Raw genomic sequence first — 16199 nt, 5'->3', positions numbered from 1 at the left:
CCCTCTGCCTTTTCATCTTGTCTGTCTTTCTGTGAATGTGATTTTTGTTCCACAGGCTGCAGGATTGTAGTTCTTCTTGCTTCTGCTGTCTGCCCTCTGGTGCATGAGGCTATCTAAGAGGCTTGTGCAAGTTTCCTGATGGGAGGCACTGGTGGTGGGTAGAGCTGACTGTTGCTCTGGTGGGCAGAGCTCAGTAAAACTTTAATCCATTTGACTGCTGATGGGTGGGGCTGGGTTCCCTCCCTGTTGGTTGTTTGGCCTGAGGCGACCCAACACTGTAGCCTACCTGGGCTCTTTGGTGGGGCTAATGGTGGACTCTGGGAGGGCTCATGCCAAGGCATACTTCCCAGAACTTCTGCTGCCAGTGTCCTTTTCCCCACGGTGAGCCACAGCCACCCCCCGCCTCTGCAGGAGACCCTCTACCACTAGCAGGTAGGTCTGGTTCAGTCTCCCCCGGGGTCACTCTTCCTTCCCCTAGGTCCCGATGCGCACACTACTTTGTGTGTGCCCTCCATGAGTGGAGTCTCTGTTTCCCCCAGTCCTGTCAAAGTCCTGCAATCAAATCCCAGTAGCCTTCAAAGTCTGATTCTCTAGGAATTCTTCCTCCCGTTGCCGGACCCCAGTTTGGGAACCTGACGTGGGGCTCAGAACCTTCACTCAAGTGGGTGGACTTCTGTGGTATAAGTGTTCTCCAGTCTGTGAGTCACCCATCCAGCAGTTATGGGATTTTCTTTTACTGTGATTGCACCCCTCCTATCGTCTCATCGTGGCTTCTCCCTTGTCTTTGGATGTGGGGTATCTTTTTTGGTGAGTTCCAGTGTCTTCCTGTCAATGATTGACTAGCAGCTAGTTGTGATTCTGGTGTTCTCACAAGAGGGAGTGAGAGCACGTCCTTCTACTCTACGATCTTGGCTCAGGCTCTCTTAGATATTTTTTAGTCATGTCAAAACTAAACTCTTTAAACTAGCGCAAATCTCTAACTTCTTTTCCTACTTCCTTTCTAATTATACTGTAGGATTTTTTTTTCCTTCTTTTTAATTTTTATTTTTGTAAGCGGTACTTTCATCCTCCCATTTTTCATGCAGGAAGCTAGGGAATCTTCCTTGACGCTTATCTCATCCCTTGCTTTACCACCAAGTTGTGTCATTGAGAACACATTTCAAAGCTGTAGTCTTCCTTTCCTTCACTACCACCACCATTACCTGGTTCAGTTCTCTCTTATCTTTTCACTAAAAATTGCCTTCCAGTTATACTCCCTGGTTTTATGCCTGACCCTCTCAATCCAGTCTCTAGGGAACAGCCAGAGAGCTCTTTCAAAGACGAGCATTTAAATCATGTAATTCCTCTGCTTGGATCTTTTCAATGACTTTTCATTGCTCTTGGGATAAGATCTAAAATCCTTTGAATATGGTCAGATTCCCGTTTGCCTCTTACTTATTGTGTTCTAATCACTTAGGCTACCTTTCAGTTTCTTAAAATCTCCAAGATCTTTTTACTCCAGAACTTTCTCACATGGTATTTTCTGAACCTGCACTGGTTTTTCCCTTTGTCAGTGGCTACCCCAATGCATGCTTTAAGTCTCAGCTTAAATGCCACTGATTCCGAGAAGTCTTTCCTGACTTGCCCATTCAAAATTGGTATCCACACCAGTATCCTGTAGATTTTCATCATAGCTGTTACAGGTTTTTTGGGGAGTGAGGGAGGGGTAGGAGGAGGTTTTTATATGTGTATATGAGATTATTTGGTAAAATACCTCTTTCCTATACTATTCTGAAAAGCTCCTTGAAAGTGGACACCTGTCTATTTTGTTCACTACTGTGTAGCCATCACCTGACTTACTTCCTGGTACAGTTGACAATATTTATTGAGTGAAAGTTTAGAGAATATACATTGGAAGGAAATATACCAGTGGGTTGCTTTTTGAGTGCTGCATGTTTGTTTTTATAAGATTTCTACAGTGAACTATTAGACTTTCTAATAAGAAAAGTTATAAATAAAATACATCTTTATACTTTTTGTCTTACTAGAGGTGAAAAAGCAGATGTTATTTTGTGACTTAGATGCTAGTGCTAAATTCTGTTACAAATTAAGTGACCTTGATATATTAACTTGACTTTTAATATCTTGGAGTTGCACAGCTCTAGGGAGCATTGTTTATGCATATTGTTAGTTAATGAGGACTCCTCTGTTAGTATAAAGTAGAGACTCTTCTTTTAGTAGCAATTTTAGGTATATAGTTTACCTAGAACAGAGTATGCACTTCTCTCCTAGATCTACCTGCAATTTATGTCATCTTGCATTCTTATCTTAGAGTGCCTTATTGTATTTGTCTGTTCCTGTCACAATTTTTTAATCAGTCACCCTTAATTTAGCATAGTTTTCACCAGTTTTGTCTCGTGGAGAAAATTATGTAAGGTTTTCTGAAATCTCAGTATCTATCCATGGTAGCTCTGGTGCTGGACATACGGTGAATATCCTGTAAATCTTTTAAAAATCTTTATTGAATGTCATACATTTTTGAAAAATATAAAATTAAGCCATATCTTTGAGGTAATGATTTGTTAAGTAGGCTTAGTACTTTGAAGTTCTAAAAGTATAGTTCTCAGAGGATTGTCAACTTGATTGAGTAGCTTATTATATTTATTTTTGGCTCATCATTTAAATGAGCTTGCTTCTTAGCTAGAAATGCTTTTCAGTTTTTTAAATTAATTAAATTAATTAATTTCAGTTTTTAAAATTATTTTAAATTATTTTGATAAAGCCTTTTTAAAAAAATTTTTGTTGGCTGTGTTGAGTCTGTTGCTGTGCTTGGGCTTTTTCTAGTTGTGGCGAGCAGGGTGCTGCTCTTCGTTGAGGTGCCCAGGCTTCTCATTGCAGTCACAGTTTTATTTAAATGTTTGTGTTCCTTTTCTTTTTAAGATGCCCTTTGTTCATGTTATTTCACTTGTATGTATAATAAATGTATACCAACTTTTTTACAGATAAAATAATTAGGCACAGGGCTTGTACCCTGAAGGACACTGCGCATGCCATCATTGCAGCTGAATTGGATCCAGAATTTAATAAACTCTGTGAAGAAATTAAGGAAGCAAGAATAAAAAGAGGTAAGTTATAGAAATGAAACTGCTCCTGAAGAGTAAGAGGTCATTAAATGGTGTTTCTTTACGGTTGCTGGTATTATGAAAATGTATTTTGAGGCCCATCCTTAATTTCTGATATGAAAATGTGTCATGTAAATTCTCAAAGATGTTTTAAAATTTTACTTTCTATAACAGTTTTAGTGCAAATTACAGAAATAAAGTACTTCTTAGTGAAATTTCTTTTGCAGGCATATATCTTTAATTATGGATTTCTGTTCTTAAAGGATTTAGATAGGCTTTTGTATTTGAAGAGGGTTTATTTTCATCAGTTTATATCTAATACCGATACTTAAAAATGGTTTTTAGGAATACTTTTTTTTAAACCTATTGGAATTTATGTGCAATTTTGTTCGTATAAACACAGAATTAGCATATGTGTTTTGTTCGTTCTATATATAATCCTGTCCTTGAGGAACTCACACTTTAGTAGGAGAGAGTAAGTGTAAAACAAATCGAGTATAGTGTGGCATATGCACTGATTGAAGCATGTTCATAGCACAGAGGAGAGACCTCCTGGTAGGAAACCCAGCATTTTGATCAGAGTTTGGGGAATGAATATAGAAGTGTTGTCTCTAGTGAAGTAGAGGGAGGCAGTGATGGAGGAGGAGGAGGTATTGTAAGCACAGCACACTACGTGTACAGGCGCTGAGATGTGAAATAACGTGGTGTATCGGAAGAACTGCAAACTGGTATTGCTAAAGATGTACAGAATGGTGGGAAACAGAGCTCAGAAGGTGAGCTGGGTCCAGGACATTGAAGTTGTGAAGATGCTTTTCTTCTACTGCCTTAGAGAGGCCTTCCCTGGCCACCTAATCTTATTAGGCTCTGGTCACCATAGCACTTGGCATTTTGTTACTGTTGTTGTCTCTCTCCTCCTTATTTAGAGTATAAGTGCTGTGAATGTCTTATTCATAGCTCTACTGCAGTCCCTAGAACTATCTCTGGTATACAACAGGCGTTTTATAAATATTTGAATGAATCAATATCATGCTAAGGAGCTTGGACTTTATCCTGTAGATCTATGTTTTTTAAAATGTGTTTGTGTTTATTACCCACATCAGCTTAGAACTACCGAATTCGATTCTCTGGCCGAGAATCTGAAGGTCGAGAAATCTGCACTTCAGCAAACTCAAGTGGTTTTTATGTACACTAAAGTTTGAGAACAGTTGCCATAGTCAGTAGGATTCATAGAAGTATTTGAAACAGTGGAATGGATTGGTAAATTGCTTTGACAGCAGGAAATAGCAAGGTCTCAATGTGGCTCAGTAGGAGGATGAGAGACCAGTTAAAAAGCTGTTGGAGCCAGTTTTGAAAACATTTTGGCAGTTTCTAAAAAGTTAAGCATAATATTTACATATGACCCAGCGATTCTACTACTAGGGATCTACCCAAGAGAGATGAAAACATATGTCCATATAAAGACTTGTACGTGAATGTTCATAGCAGTATTATTCACAACAATTAAAAACCGGAAACAACCCAAATGTCCGTCAACTGATGAATGGGTAAACAAAACAGGGTATAAGGGCTTCCCTGGTGGCGCAGTGGTTGAGAGTCCACCTGCTGATGCAGGGGACGTGGGTTCGTGTCCCGGTCCGGGAAGATCCCACATTCCGCGGAGCAGCTGGGCCCATGAGCCATGGCCGCTGAGCCTGCACATCCGGAGCCTGTGCTCCGCAACAGGAGAGGCCACAACAGTGAGGGGCCCGTGTACCGCAAAAAAAAAAAACAGGGTATATTGTACAGTGACGTACTGCTCAGCTATAAAAAGGAATAAGGTACTGATACATGGTACAGCATGGATAAATTTTATAAATGTTATGCTAAGTGAAAGAAGGCAGTCACAAAAGAGCACATATTGCATGATTCTATTTATATGAAATGCTCACAAAAGGCAAGTCTATAGAGACAAAAAGTGGACTAGTGGTTGCCTGGAACAGTTACCTAAATTGGATTGCTGTGGTGATTGCACAGCTCTGTAAATTCACTAAAAAATCACTGAATCGTACGCTTAAAATGAGTGATTTTTATGTTGTGTAAATTGTACCTCAATAAAGCTTTTGGTGGGGGGAGGGCTGTTGGAGTAGTCCAGAGTTTTAATTAGTGAAGTGGGCATAAAGGTAGGATTAACATGAGAGAGATGCAGCTGCAGGGGTGGAGGGCATTGTGAAGGAAAGGAAGAGGCAAAATTGGCTGCCATGTTACTGGTTTAATGACTTAAGTAGATGCTAATACCACCAGTAGAGAGAGGGAGTATATAAGGACAGGGTTTTTTTGGTGGGAAAAGAGAAACCAGTTATCTTTAATTTGACCTATCTCTAGGATATCCAGTTGGTGATACCAAGTAGGCAACTGATATGAATCAGAAGCTCAGGAGAGTTTTGGACTAAAGATGTAATTTGGGAATAGTTATATAATGCCAGTAGGAGCTGAAGGCATGAGTATTTGTGGTGGAAGGTGTAGATTAAAGTGAGAAGAAAAGGGATTCCAGAGACAGTCCTTAGAAACGTTTAAGGAAGGCAACATTTAAGGATGGCATTGAAGAAAGAAATCTAGTAAAGAGAATTGAGATGGAATGGTTATTTTTATGAAGATCAGTGCACGAAAACCAAACTTATGCAGTGTGGTGTGAGAGCCAGCTAATGTCAGATGGAAACAGTTCATATGAATGGGGTTCAGTGGCCCAATATATGCTTACGCTTTCTAAGATGGCAGAAATCATGACTTTTAGACTATATATAATCTTACTGTCTCACAGTCATAAAAATGTGAAATGTATCCCTCTGCAAAGTAAAATGAATAAACACAGGGCCCTTGGGGATTAAGTGTAAATAAGCATGGCCTGCCATTTTATTTTTATGATTTTATATCTAGTTTCTTTCCCATCTTAAATCAAAAGATACTATATCATCCGAATTACAAACTGTCCAAGTATAATTAATGACTTTAAAATTCAGTTTTGTATTTCAGACTTTTTTTTAACCTTGTTGGTTTATGTAGCTGGAAATATTTAAATAGGTATCGCTTATCTTCTGCTTGCAGGCTTATCGGCAACAGCAGAACAAATAAATCCTCATGGTACTGGAGCTCGAAAGACAGAAACTAGAGTTGAAGAGGCATTTCGGCACAAACAAAGAAATCCAATGGATATCTGGCACAGCTCTGCAAATAAATGTGCATGTGAGTATTTGAGATCATGTTATCCAGTAGTGGGAACAACTGCAAATGAGGCAGATGTGTTAGGAATTGGGCACATATACCAAAGGGCCGCTAAGAGCTTGTGGGGTAAAATGCTGAATCAGAATACGTTTCTTTAACCTTATTTGCTTTTCTCCTATCTCCATTCAATGCTTGCTGTTGTAATTGAAATTAGATTTGAATGTCTTCAGTTTTAAACTTTGGTTTTTAGATAGAGATGTGGAGCCAGTAGATTTTTTTTTTTTTTTTTTTTTTTGCGGTACGCCGGCCTCTCACCGTTGTGGCCTCTCCTGTTGTGGAGCACAGGCTCCGGACGCACAGGCTCAGCGGCCGTGGCTCACGGGCCCAGCCGCTCCGTGGCATGTGGGATCTTCCCAGACCGGGGCACGAACGCGTGTCCCCTGCATCGGCAGGTGGACTCTCAACCACTGTGCCACCAGGGAAGCCCACCAATAGATTTTTTTTATCCACCCCGCCTCCAACCCCTTGCTGTATGTTATGCGGAATGTTCTTGTTATGGTGGGAAATGGAAACTCCGGCTTAGGAGAGTGACTGAATTGACAGCAGGAAGTTGATTTTTCTGAGAAAAATCTGTGTAGCTTCTTTAACTGGCTTTAAGTCAGATGTATTTAGAGGGGGAAAATTCAGTGTTCTGGGTTCTCCTCACTTTTCCTCATTCATGGTGATCTGTAAAATTTCTAAAAGACAAATGTTAATAAACACAGCATCTTCCTAATGTAATCTTTATGTTTCACTAAAGGTAGCCATCTTTGGAAGATATATGCTGTTCTTCTGATATAAAGGTGGTAATTCTGCTCCAACTGTCAGTAAAGATGGCCATAATAAGTTCTTTCACCAGTGGCATTGAATTTGAATGAATGAACCAGACTCAGTTTTTTTTTATCTTGTTCTCTTTGTGATAAGTGGCATTCATGTGTGAGAACATTTGAAGGACTTAATGGTGCATTTAGTTCCATGAAACTGATTAAGCTATTTATCCTAGTTGTACCTTGGATCGTGACCTGGATTCTGTGACACAGCACTCTAATTTAAACCTTGAAATCCCTACATTCTCTGCAACTGGTAAAAATATTTACTAACTAAAACACATTGAATATTGGCTTCAAGCAGTTTTAATTTCCTTTAAGTATTAAAATATTATTGTAATCTACAAATGTGAGTCCTGTTTTCTCTTACCAGTAGATGGCATATGTGACTCATCATTTGTCTGTTTTACATTAAGTTACCTAAATCATATGTCTAAATCTCCCTTTGGAAGAGTTGCCTTTCTAAGGTCTTAGTTTTGGAAACAAACTCAGAGATGTTATAAAACTTGATTTTAAAGATTGTGCCTCTAAATGGGCTTTTCACACAAAGCACCCTTGAAAAAGGAAGTGGGTATATTAAAGATTAGTTCTGTAAATATATACTACCACATGCCAGGTGCTGTGGGGATAGAGCAGTGACTAAAACAAAAATCCCTATTCTTGTGGCACGTATATAACCAATTCCTCTTATTTTACCAAAATCATACTAAGCATTAGAAGTGATTATAAAAGGACAGGGAAAATATCTCTAGTTTGACCTCTCCCCAAATAAGAACATTTTCTTTTTCTTAGCTGGGATGAAAGCATTAGAAATAAACTTACTTCAGAAGAGCTCCTAACCTTTGCTTAGGGTATGAGTACATTTTAAGGAGTTGAGCTGGCTCCTGATCAAGCAGGGTCCAGCCTCTTGCTCTAATGCTCCATGGCTTAGTGAGGAAAGAAAAAGGGAACCTCTTGTACCTTTGGTTATTGGAGAATAAGCAAGGACACAATGTCAGGAGTGACTTGTCAGGTAGTAAAACCTAACAGTTCTACATTTTAGAGAAAGAGCAAGCTGAATACTTTTCTTACACTTTAAATGTGGACTGGATTAGTTTTTCATATAAGTAATGGAATGCTTATGAATGCCTATCACTTATAGCCTGTGCTTTTAAAAGTAGACTAATATAGAAATTTCATCTCCAATTACCCTATTACTGTAAATTGTAAAAATAGAAATTAATAGGGGATAAAGGAATGGAGAGATGATGGTAATGATAGTACAGTTTTGAAGGCAAAATAAATTTTGAGCCAAGTGACTAAATAACTTGAATTTTGCAGATGATTTTAGAAACCTTTAGTAGATTTATTCTTAGATGAGAAAGAAGAGTGATAGTTATGACAAAATTTGTCAACACTTGTGAATACCTTGGTGTCTTTACAGAGACTCAGTAAGGATTAAAGATGAAAGGATGGGAAAAGTATGTAAACGCACTATATACTGTTGATAGATCACAAGTTCGTATTAAGTGCTAGAGTAAAGAAGTGAGGGTTGTCTTAAGACCATGTTCCCCTCTCTTTGTCTTTCAAAAGCAGTTTTTAAACTGTGGATTAAACAATCTACACTTAGTGGTCTCATATTTGTATTTTCTTTTTAAAATGTCTTTGCCCAGGAAGCTTTCAACATTGACATATTAAAAATATATATTATCTCTTTTAAAATTAAGCCAGATTTGACATTACATTTATAGCCTTGGAAAAATATGAATTATTTTTACTCTGATGGCTTTCAACAAACTAATATTTAGAATTTGGTGTTTGACACCAGACGTGATAGGTCTCTAGCTTAACTAGTTTGCTTTAATAACTTTGTATTTAAATTTCTTTGTGAAAATGTCCCACATTGCAAAATAAAAGTTAACTTTTTATTTAAGGGACAATGGGATCGACTTGTATAACCAGCTACCTTTGATACATACATGGGAAATTAAAGATTCCTGGGTCCATCATTACCTGGAAGTACCAGCTATCTACTCATAAAAGCTCATGATAGTTTCTAACATCTAGGAGTATAGTCCCTACAACTTTTGTAGGTCTCCTGTTTGACATAACTGACCAAATATTTATTTTCAGTGTTTGTTAATGTTGTTGCTGCCTTGATAGCAGAGGGCTTAATTTTTCTACATATTTTCAAATAACAACTTTGCAAGAAATTGATCCTGATAGGTGAACCATTTGTGGTACATGGCTAACAGCTGGCTAACCACATTGTCTATATAACCTTCATAGGGCTTCTGTTTCTTCTGGAAGGAGAGGCAGTAGAGATTGCTTTGTAGGGATACCTGTAACTATTCTATCTTCATATACTGGATCATACTTTAATTTCCTTTCATGGTTTAGAAGCTTTTGGGTGATCTTGCTGACAAAGCACTCATCTTCCTGGAGGAAGTCCAGGGCTATAGCCCCAAACCTTCCAGGCAGCTTGGTAATGTGGTCATTCCCTAAATGTGTGTATAGTACGCTTGGCCCCTGCATGTTAGGAATTAGGCACAGCTAGCTATAAAGTAGAATCCAGGGCAGTGGTAAAAAGTGAGTGCTGAGTAAACTCATACAGGAAATAAATTTAAATTTCTTTCATTCTTCAGAGTTCATCCCTGGCTTCATATCCATTTTACTTGTAGTTTGTGAGGATTAGTCAGCATGGATGTCAAGAGCTAAGTAGTTTTTGTCTGTGTGTTACGCTAGTATGGGTTTACTTTCGTTTGGTTCTTATTTAATAAACGTTTGTAACACAAGCATTGCATTCCAAGTTCTACATATCTTTTTCCCTTCTTTGTAAAATAGTTCGAGTTCGGAGAAAATCAAGGCGGCGATCACAGTGGGGTAAAGGAATTATTAAGAAAAGGAAAGTCAATAATTTAAAAAAAGATGAAGAGGACACCAAATTTGCTGACTATGAGAATCATATGGAGGACAGGAAATTGCTAGAAAATGGAGAGTTTGAGGTAAGCACTGACTGCCATGAAGAAAATGGAGAAGAGACTGGAGACTTATCTATGACCAATGATGAATCATCGTGTGACATCATGGACATGGACCAGGGGCAGAGGCTTAACAACGGAGCGGGCACAAAAGAGAACTTTGCATCTACTGAAGAGGAAAGTTCAAATGAGTCTCTACTCATCAACAGCAGCAGTTCTCTAAATCCAGAACAGACATCTAGGAAAGAGCCTTTCCTTAAAGGAAGCTGTCTAAACGGTGAGGCCTCCACTGACAGTTTTGAAGGAATACCACTTGTGGAGTGTCAGAATGGCAAGGCTGAAGGAGCTTCTTTCTGTGGTAGTGGAGACAAATGTAGTTCTGAACAAAAGAATCTTTTGGAGGGCCAGTCAAAAGAAAAGCCAGAAGCTTCAAATGAAAATCACAGAGATGATGCTGAGAAACTAGAGGCAGTGGAATGTAGCAATAATGAGAAGTTCGAAGCTGGCCCTGATGTGGAGGTTAAAGATGCAGAACTGGATAAAGAAGGTAGAGCTAATGTTTTAAAATTTTTCCTGAAGGTTTTAACTCCAGAGTTAATTAAGTGCATATTTTATCTGGTCCCTAGTAGCAATAGTTGATTAATAATTATACCTCTTTGAGAATCTGTTGCAGTTTTCACCCCTTTGCCTAGAAAAGTGTACACATACATAATAAATTTTGGTGAATGTTTCAGGGGGTTTGTGGTCCAGAATGCATTGCTTACCTGGCTGCTTCCTCTTCTGCCTCCCACCTGAGTATCATCCCTGTCCTAATGGATTTATGACTAAAAGCTGAGTAGATCCACAAGTGTCAAGAAGATGGATTTCTAACAGAAGGATTATTGGGGTGGGGTGGGCGTGGGTGAGAAGACTTGGATACTGTAGCAGTATGGTATAGTAAAGTTATATAAACCCACATTAAATTACCACTCCTGTTCATTATAATCATGTGACTCTGAGCTAGTTGCTTATATTCTCCAACCCTGTGTCTTTTATCTTCTAAATTAAACTTCAGAGTGGTGTCACTGCAGGGATTATATAAGTTATGTATATTAATTGCCTCTCCTGGTAATATACTAAGGTATATTCATGCCAGGCAGTCACTGTTAGTTGAATCTGAGGGATGTTTAGTCTAGGAGCCTCTATCTATACGACCAGTCGGGGAAGAAAGCAGCAGAATCCTCACTGTCAAAGTTACTTTATTCTCGCAGAGTCAGAGCACTCTGCCCACTCCTGACTTGCTTTGGATGTATGATTCTTCTAAGAAGCAGCAGAAGGGGGGAGTTGAGGGTTTCTGGCCCCACTTTGTTGTTTATCATTATTCTTTAGCCCATAGTGAGATGGGGTGATTTAGAGATCTACTCTGCTCAGTGTACTGAATTTCCTTCCCGAATAAGCACTCTTCTTATACCAGGTTGTCTTGAAATTGTATCATGCTCTCTAAATTGTGTGGAGTATATAGTGTTAGCCTGGGATTTGGGCTATGTGAGAAAAGTTTTTTAATGCCAGTTTTTTGAGCCCTCCAGTAGAATTAGAGAGTAGGATGGTATTATTCAAAGTCTTAGAATTCTTTTAATGGATAAAGAGAGAGGTACGGTTCTCAAATGCTGTCTGTTGAGAATTTTTCTTTTTCTCCAATATTTAATAATAGAAAGCAATTTTAAGAGCATTATTTATCCTGGGCTATCATATAGACAACTTAAAAAAATGTGTTGAAGCTAGAGTTAAGTAATGAATGGGACAGAGTGGGAAAAAGGGAGAGATTCCTGTTATGAGGCAGAACGGATGGGGAGGAGAAGTTCTCTAATGCTAGTTCACTGTGAGATTTTAGTAAGCTTGCAGAAAAGGTTTAAACGAATATTGTGTTCAGCTGGTGATCTAAAAGCTTTAAAGATATTTGTTGTGTAAACGCTTTACCTGAAGCTTTCATTTGTAACTGTCAGGGCAATGTAACCTCGTGTAGTGGTTCCTAATTCAGGTTTTTGGGCCTCTAGAAGTCCATGGATATAATAACGAGGATCCGTATGGTCTTAATAAAACTCCTAGCATATATTAATTGAACTGTAAATGAAGGCTTTCACTCTAAAGGCTTTCTGAAGTATAAAATTTCTCTGGGTATATGTTTTTGAAGGCAACATTTTGGTTCATTTATTATTTATCTATATAGCAGGCATTGAGGAAAAGGAATTGTTTAAAGACTTGCGACTAAGAGAACTAATGCAGGAGGGAGGAGGAAGGGTCTCCTTAGTGGCCCTGAGCATGGGCCAGGTCCTGTATAAAGTTCTGAAACAGTCCAAGTTTGTCCTTGTGTTCCTCCCGCCTCGGCCTCCTCTAAGAGTGCTCCTGCTTAGGGAGCGTAAGGCTTGATGGTTTACCTGCCCTCCCTACCCATCAGGGTGCCTGGCGCTGTCAAGTTACACTCAGCGACCCCACAGTTTCTGTTATTTCAGTGTGGCTGGTCTCAGCAAGATGTTGGGAGGAAAGTAATTAGATTATACTAATTCACTCTAAGGTAGTAGGAAAGGACACTAGACCTTTTGCATTTTTAATGGGTTTACATTTTTAAGAGAAAATTTTGTGTCACACAGGCAGTATAACAGAGAAAAGTAAGACGTTTCAGGCAATGTTGAAGCAAATGTTTTGCATTGGGAGGCAAATATGAGGCAGGTTGGCCTCATTTTGTGTTAGTATCTGCTTTTCTAGGGTGCTTCCTTTCTTCTAGTTCTGAGAGCTCCGAATTTTAAAATGATTATCATACAGAGAATGAAGACAGTTTATAAATTACTGCTTAGAGCTGAAGATTACTCTTATCTTCCTTTTAGGGGATATGTTTGTTAAGATGATATTCTGGTATGACTTGGCTTTCATAGTTGTGGTCTAGTTCTCTTTAATCTGGGTTGCTTAGTCTTACCCCCCTCAAAAAAAATCATTTATTATTTAAAGAATTACACCCTTATTCCAAAAGGATTTGTGGTGGGTAAAAGAATGTATAATTGTTTGTCTGATTTTTCCAATTGTAGGTGCTTCTAAAGTAAAGAAATATCGTAAGTTAATTTTAGAGCAGGCAAAAACAACAAGCCTGGAACTGGTTCCAGAAGAGCCATCTGAGCCTGTGCCACCTCTTATAGTTGATCATGAGAGATTGAAGGTAAGCTTAGCTCTTCCCAGGCAGTTTTAAATGAATGGAAATAAAGCTAGTTTTGATAATCTTTTGCTTTAACCTAGGAATATAGGTACTTCAGGGCTTCTAATGAAAAAGAGTTGTGTGTGTTTTTGAGGGGTTTAGAAATATGAGAATGTTCTTGGTAATAAATTAAGCCTTGGAATCTTCTAAACTCAGGTGTCACTATTACACCATAGCATGTGGTGTCTGTTGCCTAGCATTTGAGTGGAACCGTTTCAGTTTGAACAATGAAATCAAATTTCATTTTATTCTTTTTTCTTTTAATTTTTCTTAGAAATTGCTTGATTTGTTGGTAGATAAAAGCAACAATCTGGCAGTTGATCAACTTGAGAGATTATATTCTCTTCTTAGTCAGTGCATCTACCGTCACCGTAAAGATTATGACAAATCACAGCTTGTAGAGGTGAGTGCTTATTACTTCATCTGTGGAATAAACAAATATGTGCTTTTACTTGTCCCAAAGAAAAGAGGAAGAAAAGAAGTTATTTTAGTCTAAATCTTTCACCAAGTAACTGAAGAGTGGTTTGAAGATTTAAGATTAGAAGAATCATTAAGAGTTACAAAAATGTACTCTTGGTACCATTTTGTCTCAGAACAGAAGTAATCTGGGATTCTGTGTTTATCAAAACACAGATATTCATGGTTGGCAAATACACAGATTAGCATTCACAGTTCTCCCCTCCCTTACTTATCACTGACTTGACCGGTTAAGCATGTATCACTTTGGCCTATTGAATGTGAGCATGGCCTCACAGTCCATGTTACCACTGCTCCCTAGGTGGCCACTACTGGTTAAAAGGAGTTGGCGTGGGCCATGAGACTTACTGGCCACCCTATTAATGATTGGAAGAGAACTTAAAAGTCATCTCATTTAATCAAATCTAGTCCTGTGAAATAACCATATGAAGGAGTGGTTGTCCTTGTGCTTAGACACTTTAGAGGTGAACCGTTCGCTTTCTGGACAACTCTGGGCCATAAGAAAGTTTTTTATAAATACGAGCTTATATCTCTATTCATATAATTTACATGATTAAGTCACACTTCTTTTTGCGGTCATCTGAGCAAATAAAATGAATAAGACAAAAAGTCTCTGCTCTCAAGAAGTATTTCTAGTATGTTAAAGATTTATGTATAGAGGATGTGATTATTTTGCATGTGTAATAAAGAATATAAGCATACCTTTATTGCACTGTGCAGATATTGCGTTCTTTGCAAATTGAAGGTTTGTGGCAACATCGCCATTTTCCAGCATAATTTGCTCACTTCGTGCTTCTGTGTTAATAACATTTGGGTAATTCTTGCAATATTTCAAGCATTTTCATTATTGTACTTATTATGGTGATCTGTGATTAGTGATCTTTTTTCTTTTTTAAAATAAATTTATTTATTTATTTACTTACTTATTTATGGCTGTGTTGGTTCTTTGTTGCTGCACGCGGGCTTTCTGTAGTTGTGGTGAGCGGGGGCTACTCTTCGTTGCGGTGCGTGGGCTTCTCATTGCGGTGGCTTCTCTTGTTGCAGAGCACGGGCTCTAGGCGCGCGGGCTTCAGTAGTTGTGGCCCGCGGGCTCTAGAGCGCAGGCTCAGTAGTTGTGGCGCACGGGCTTAGTTGCTCTGAGGCATGTGGGATCTTGCCGGACCAGGGCTCGAACCCATGTCCCCTGCATTGGCAGGTGGATTCTTAACCACTGTGCCACTAGGGAAGTCCCTGTGATTAGTGATCTTTGATGTTATTGCAAAAAGATTATGACTCACTGAAGGCCCAGATGATGGTTAGCATTTTTTTAAGAAAATTTTTAAAGCATTTTAAAAATTAAGATGTGTACATTGTTCTTTAGACATAATGCCATTACACAGTATAGTGTAAATATAACTTTTATATGCACCGGGAAACTAAATAATTTGTATGATTTACTTTATTTGCTTTCGTCTGGAATGTAACATCTCTGGGGTATGCCTGTATTGGACTTGAATCAAAGCAAGAGAGCATTTAAAAGTTACTTTGTAATCACATTTTTATGAGTCACATTTTTACGAATCTATTCTGACCTTATACAATATATAGAAATAACAGAAATAAAAACATCACCCATATCCCACCATCTAGAGGAAACTAATCAGCATTAATCGTTTAGAATATCTTCCATCCTTTAAAAATGTCTAGATGTACATTATGTGTATAAAAGTGTGAATATATATTTAAAAATTGGGATAGTATTGGATGTTGTATTTTATAACAGAACTTTTCTCCTACTCAGTAACATGATGAAACATTTAGCAGAAGTAATTTTGATTGGTCATTTATAAGAACTTTTTTTTTTCAGTGTCTTTTTTTTTAAACATCTTTATTGGTGTATAATTGCTTTACAATGGTGTGTTAGTTTCTGCTTTATAGCAAAGTGAATCAGTTATACATATACATATGTTCCCATATCTCTTCCCTCTTGAGTCTCCCTCCCTCCCACCCTCCCTATCCCACCCCTCCAGGCGGTCACAAAGCACCCAGCCAATATCCCTTTTTGATCAGATGATAATCTGTTAGTATGGCCTGTTAGTTCTGTAGAGAGGTAGGATATAATTTCTTTGGAGGTGTTTAAAGATGGAAGGGAAAACCAAATGTCTTAGATGTATTTGACATTTGCCCATCTGAATGTAATGTGTGGGGTAGAGTTCTTTACTTTTTAAAAATTCTAGAACTTCTTTGTTCATGTGCTTGACATTTGATTAGCGTGAATGGATTGAATACTCTTCAGCAGTTGAAATATCTTGCAGTATGGATCTTGGAACCCTGTAATCTAGGGGTCTCATTTAGGAGAGAAGGAGTCTGTAGCAGAATCACCAGTGAGTGGCAT

General features: G+C 38.3%; 1 protein-coding gene across 2 annotated transcripts in view; it reads left to right on the top strand.

The window, feature by feature from the left end:
- The window catches only part of ATAD2B (ATPase family AAA domain containing 2B), a 145537-nt gene that overhangs the window by 128772 nt on the left and 566 nt on the right, over positions 1-16199 (top strand). For both annotated transcript variants that reach the window (XM_007455492.1, XM_007455491.1), the window contains exons 23-27: positions 2982-3104; positions 6183-6320; positions 9989-10672; positions 13185-13312; positions 13623-13751. In XM_007455492.1, the coding sequence (XP_007455554.1) occupies positions 2982-3104; positions 6183-6320; positions 9989-10672; positions 13185-13312; positions 13623-13751 (1202 nt within the window). The remainder of the gene's footprint in view (positions 1-2981; positions 3105-6182; positions 6321-9988; positions 10673-13184; positions 13313-13622; positions 13752-16199) is intronic.

This window comes from Lipotes vexillifer, unplaced genomic scaffold (assembly GCF_000442215.2).
Source record: "Lipotes vexillifer unplaced genomic scaffold, Lipotes_vexillifer_v1.1 scaffold131, whole genome shotgun sequence".
Lineage (NCBI taxonomy): Eukaryota > Metazoa > Chordata > Mammalia > Artiodactyla > Lipotidae > Lipotes > Lipotes vexillifer.
The sequence above is the reverse complement of the archived record's forward strand: the minus strand, read 5'-3'. Positions and strand labels throughout refer to the sequence as shown.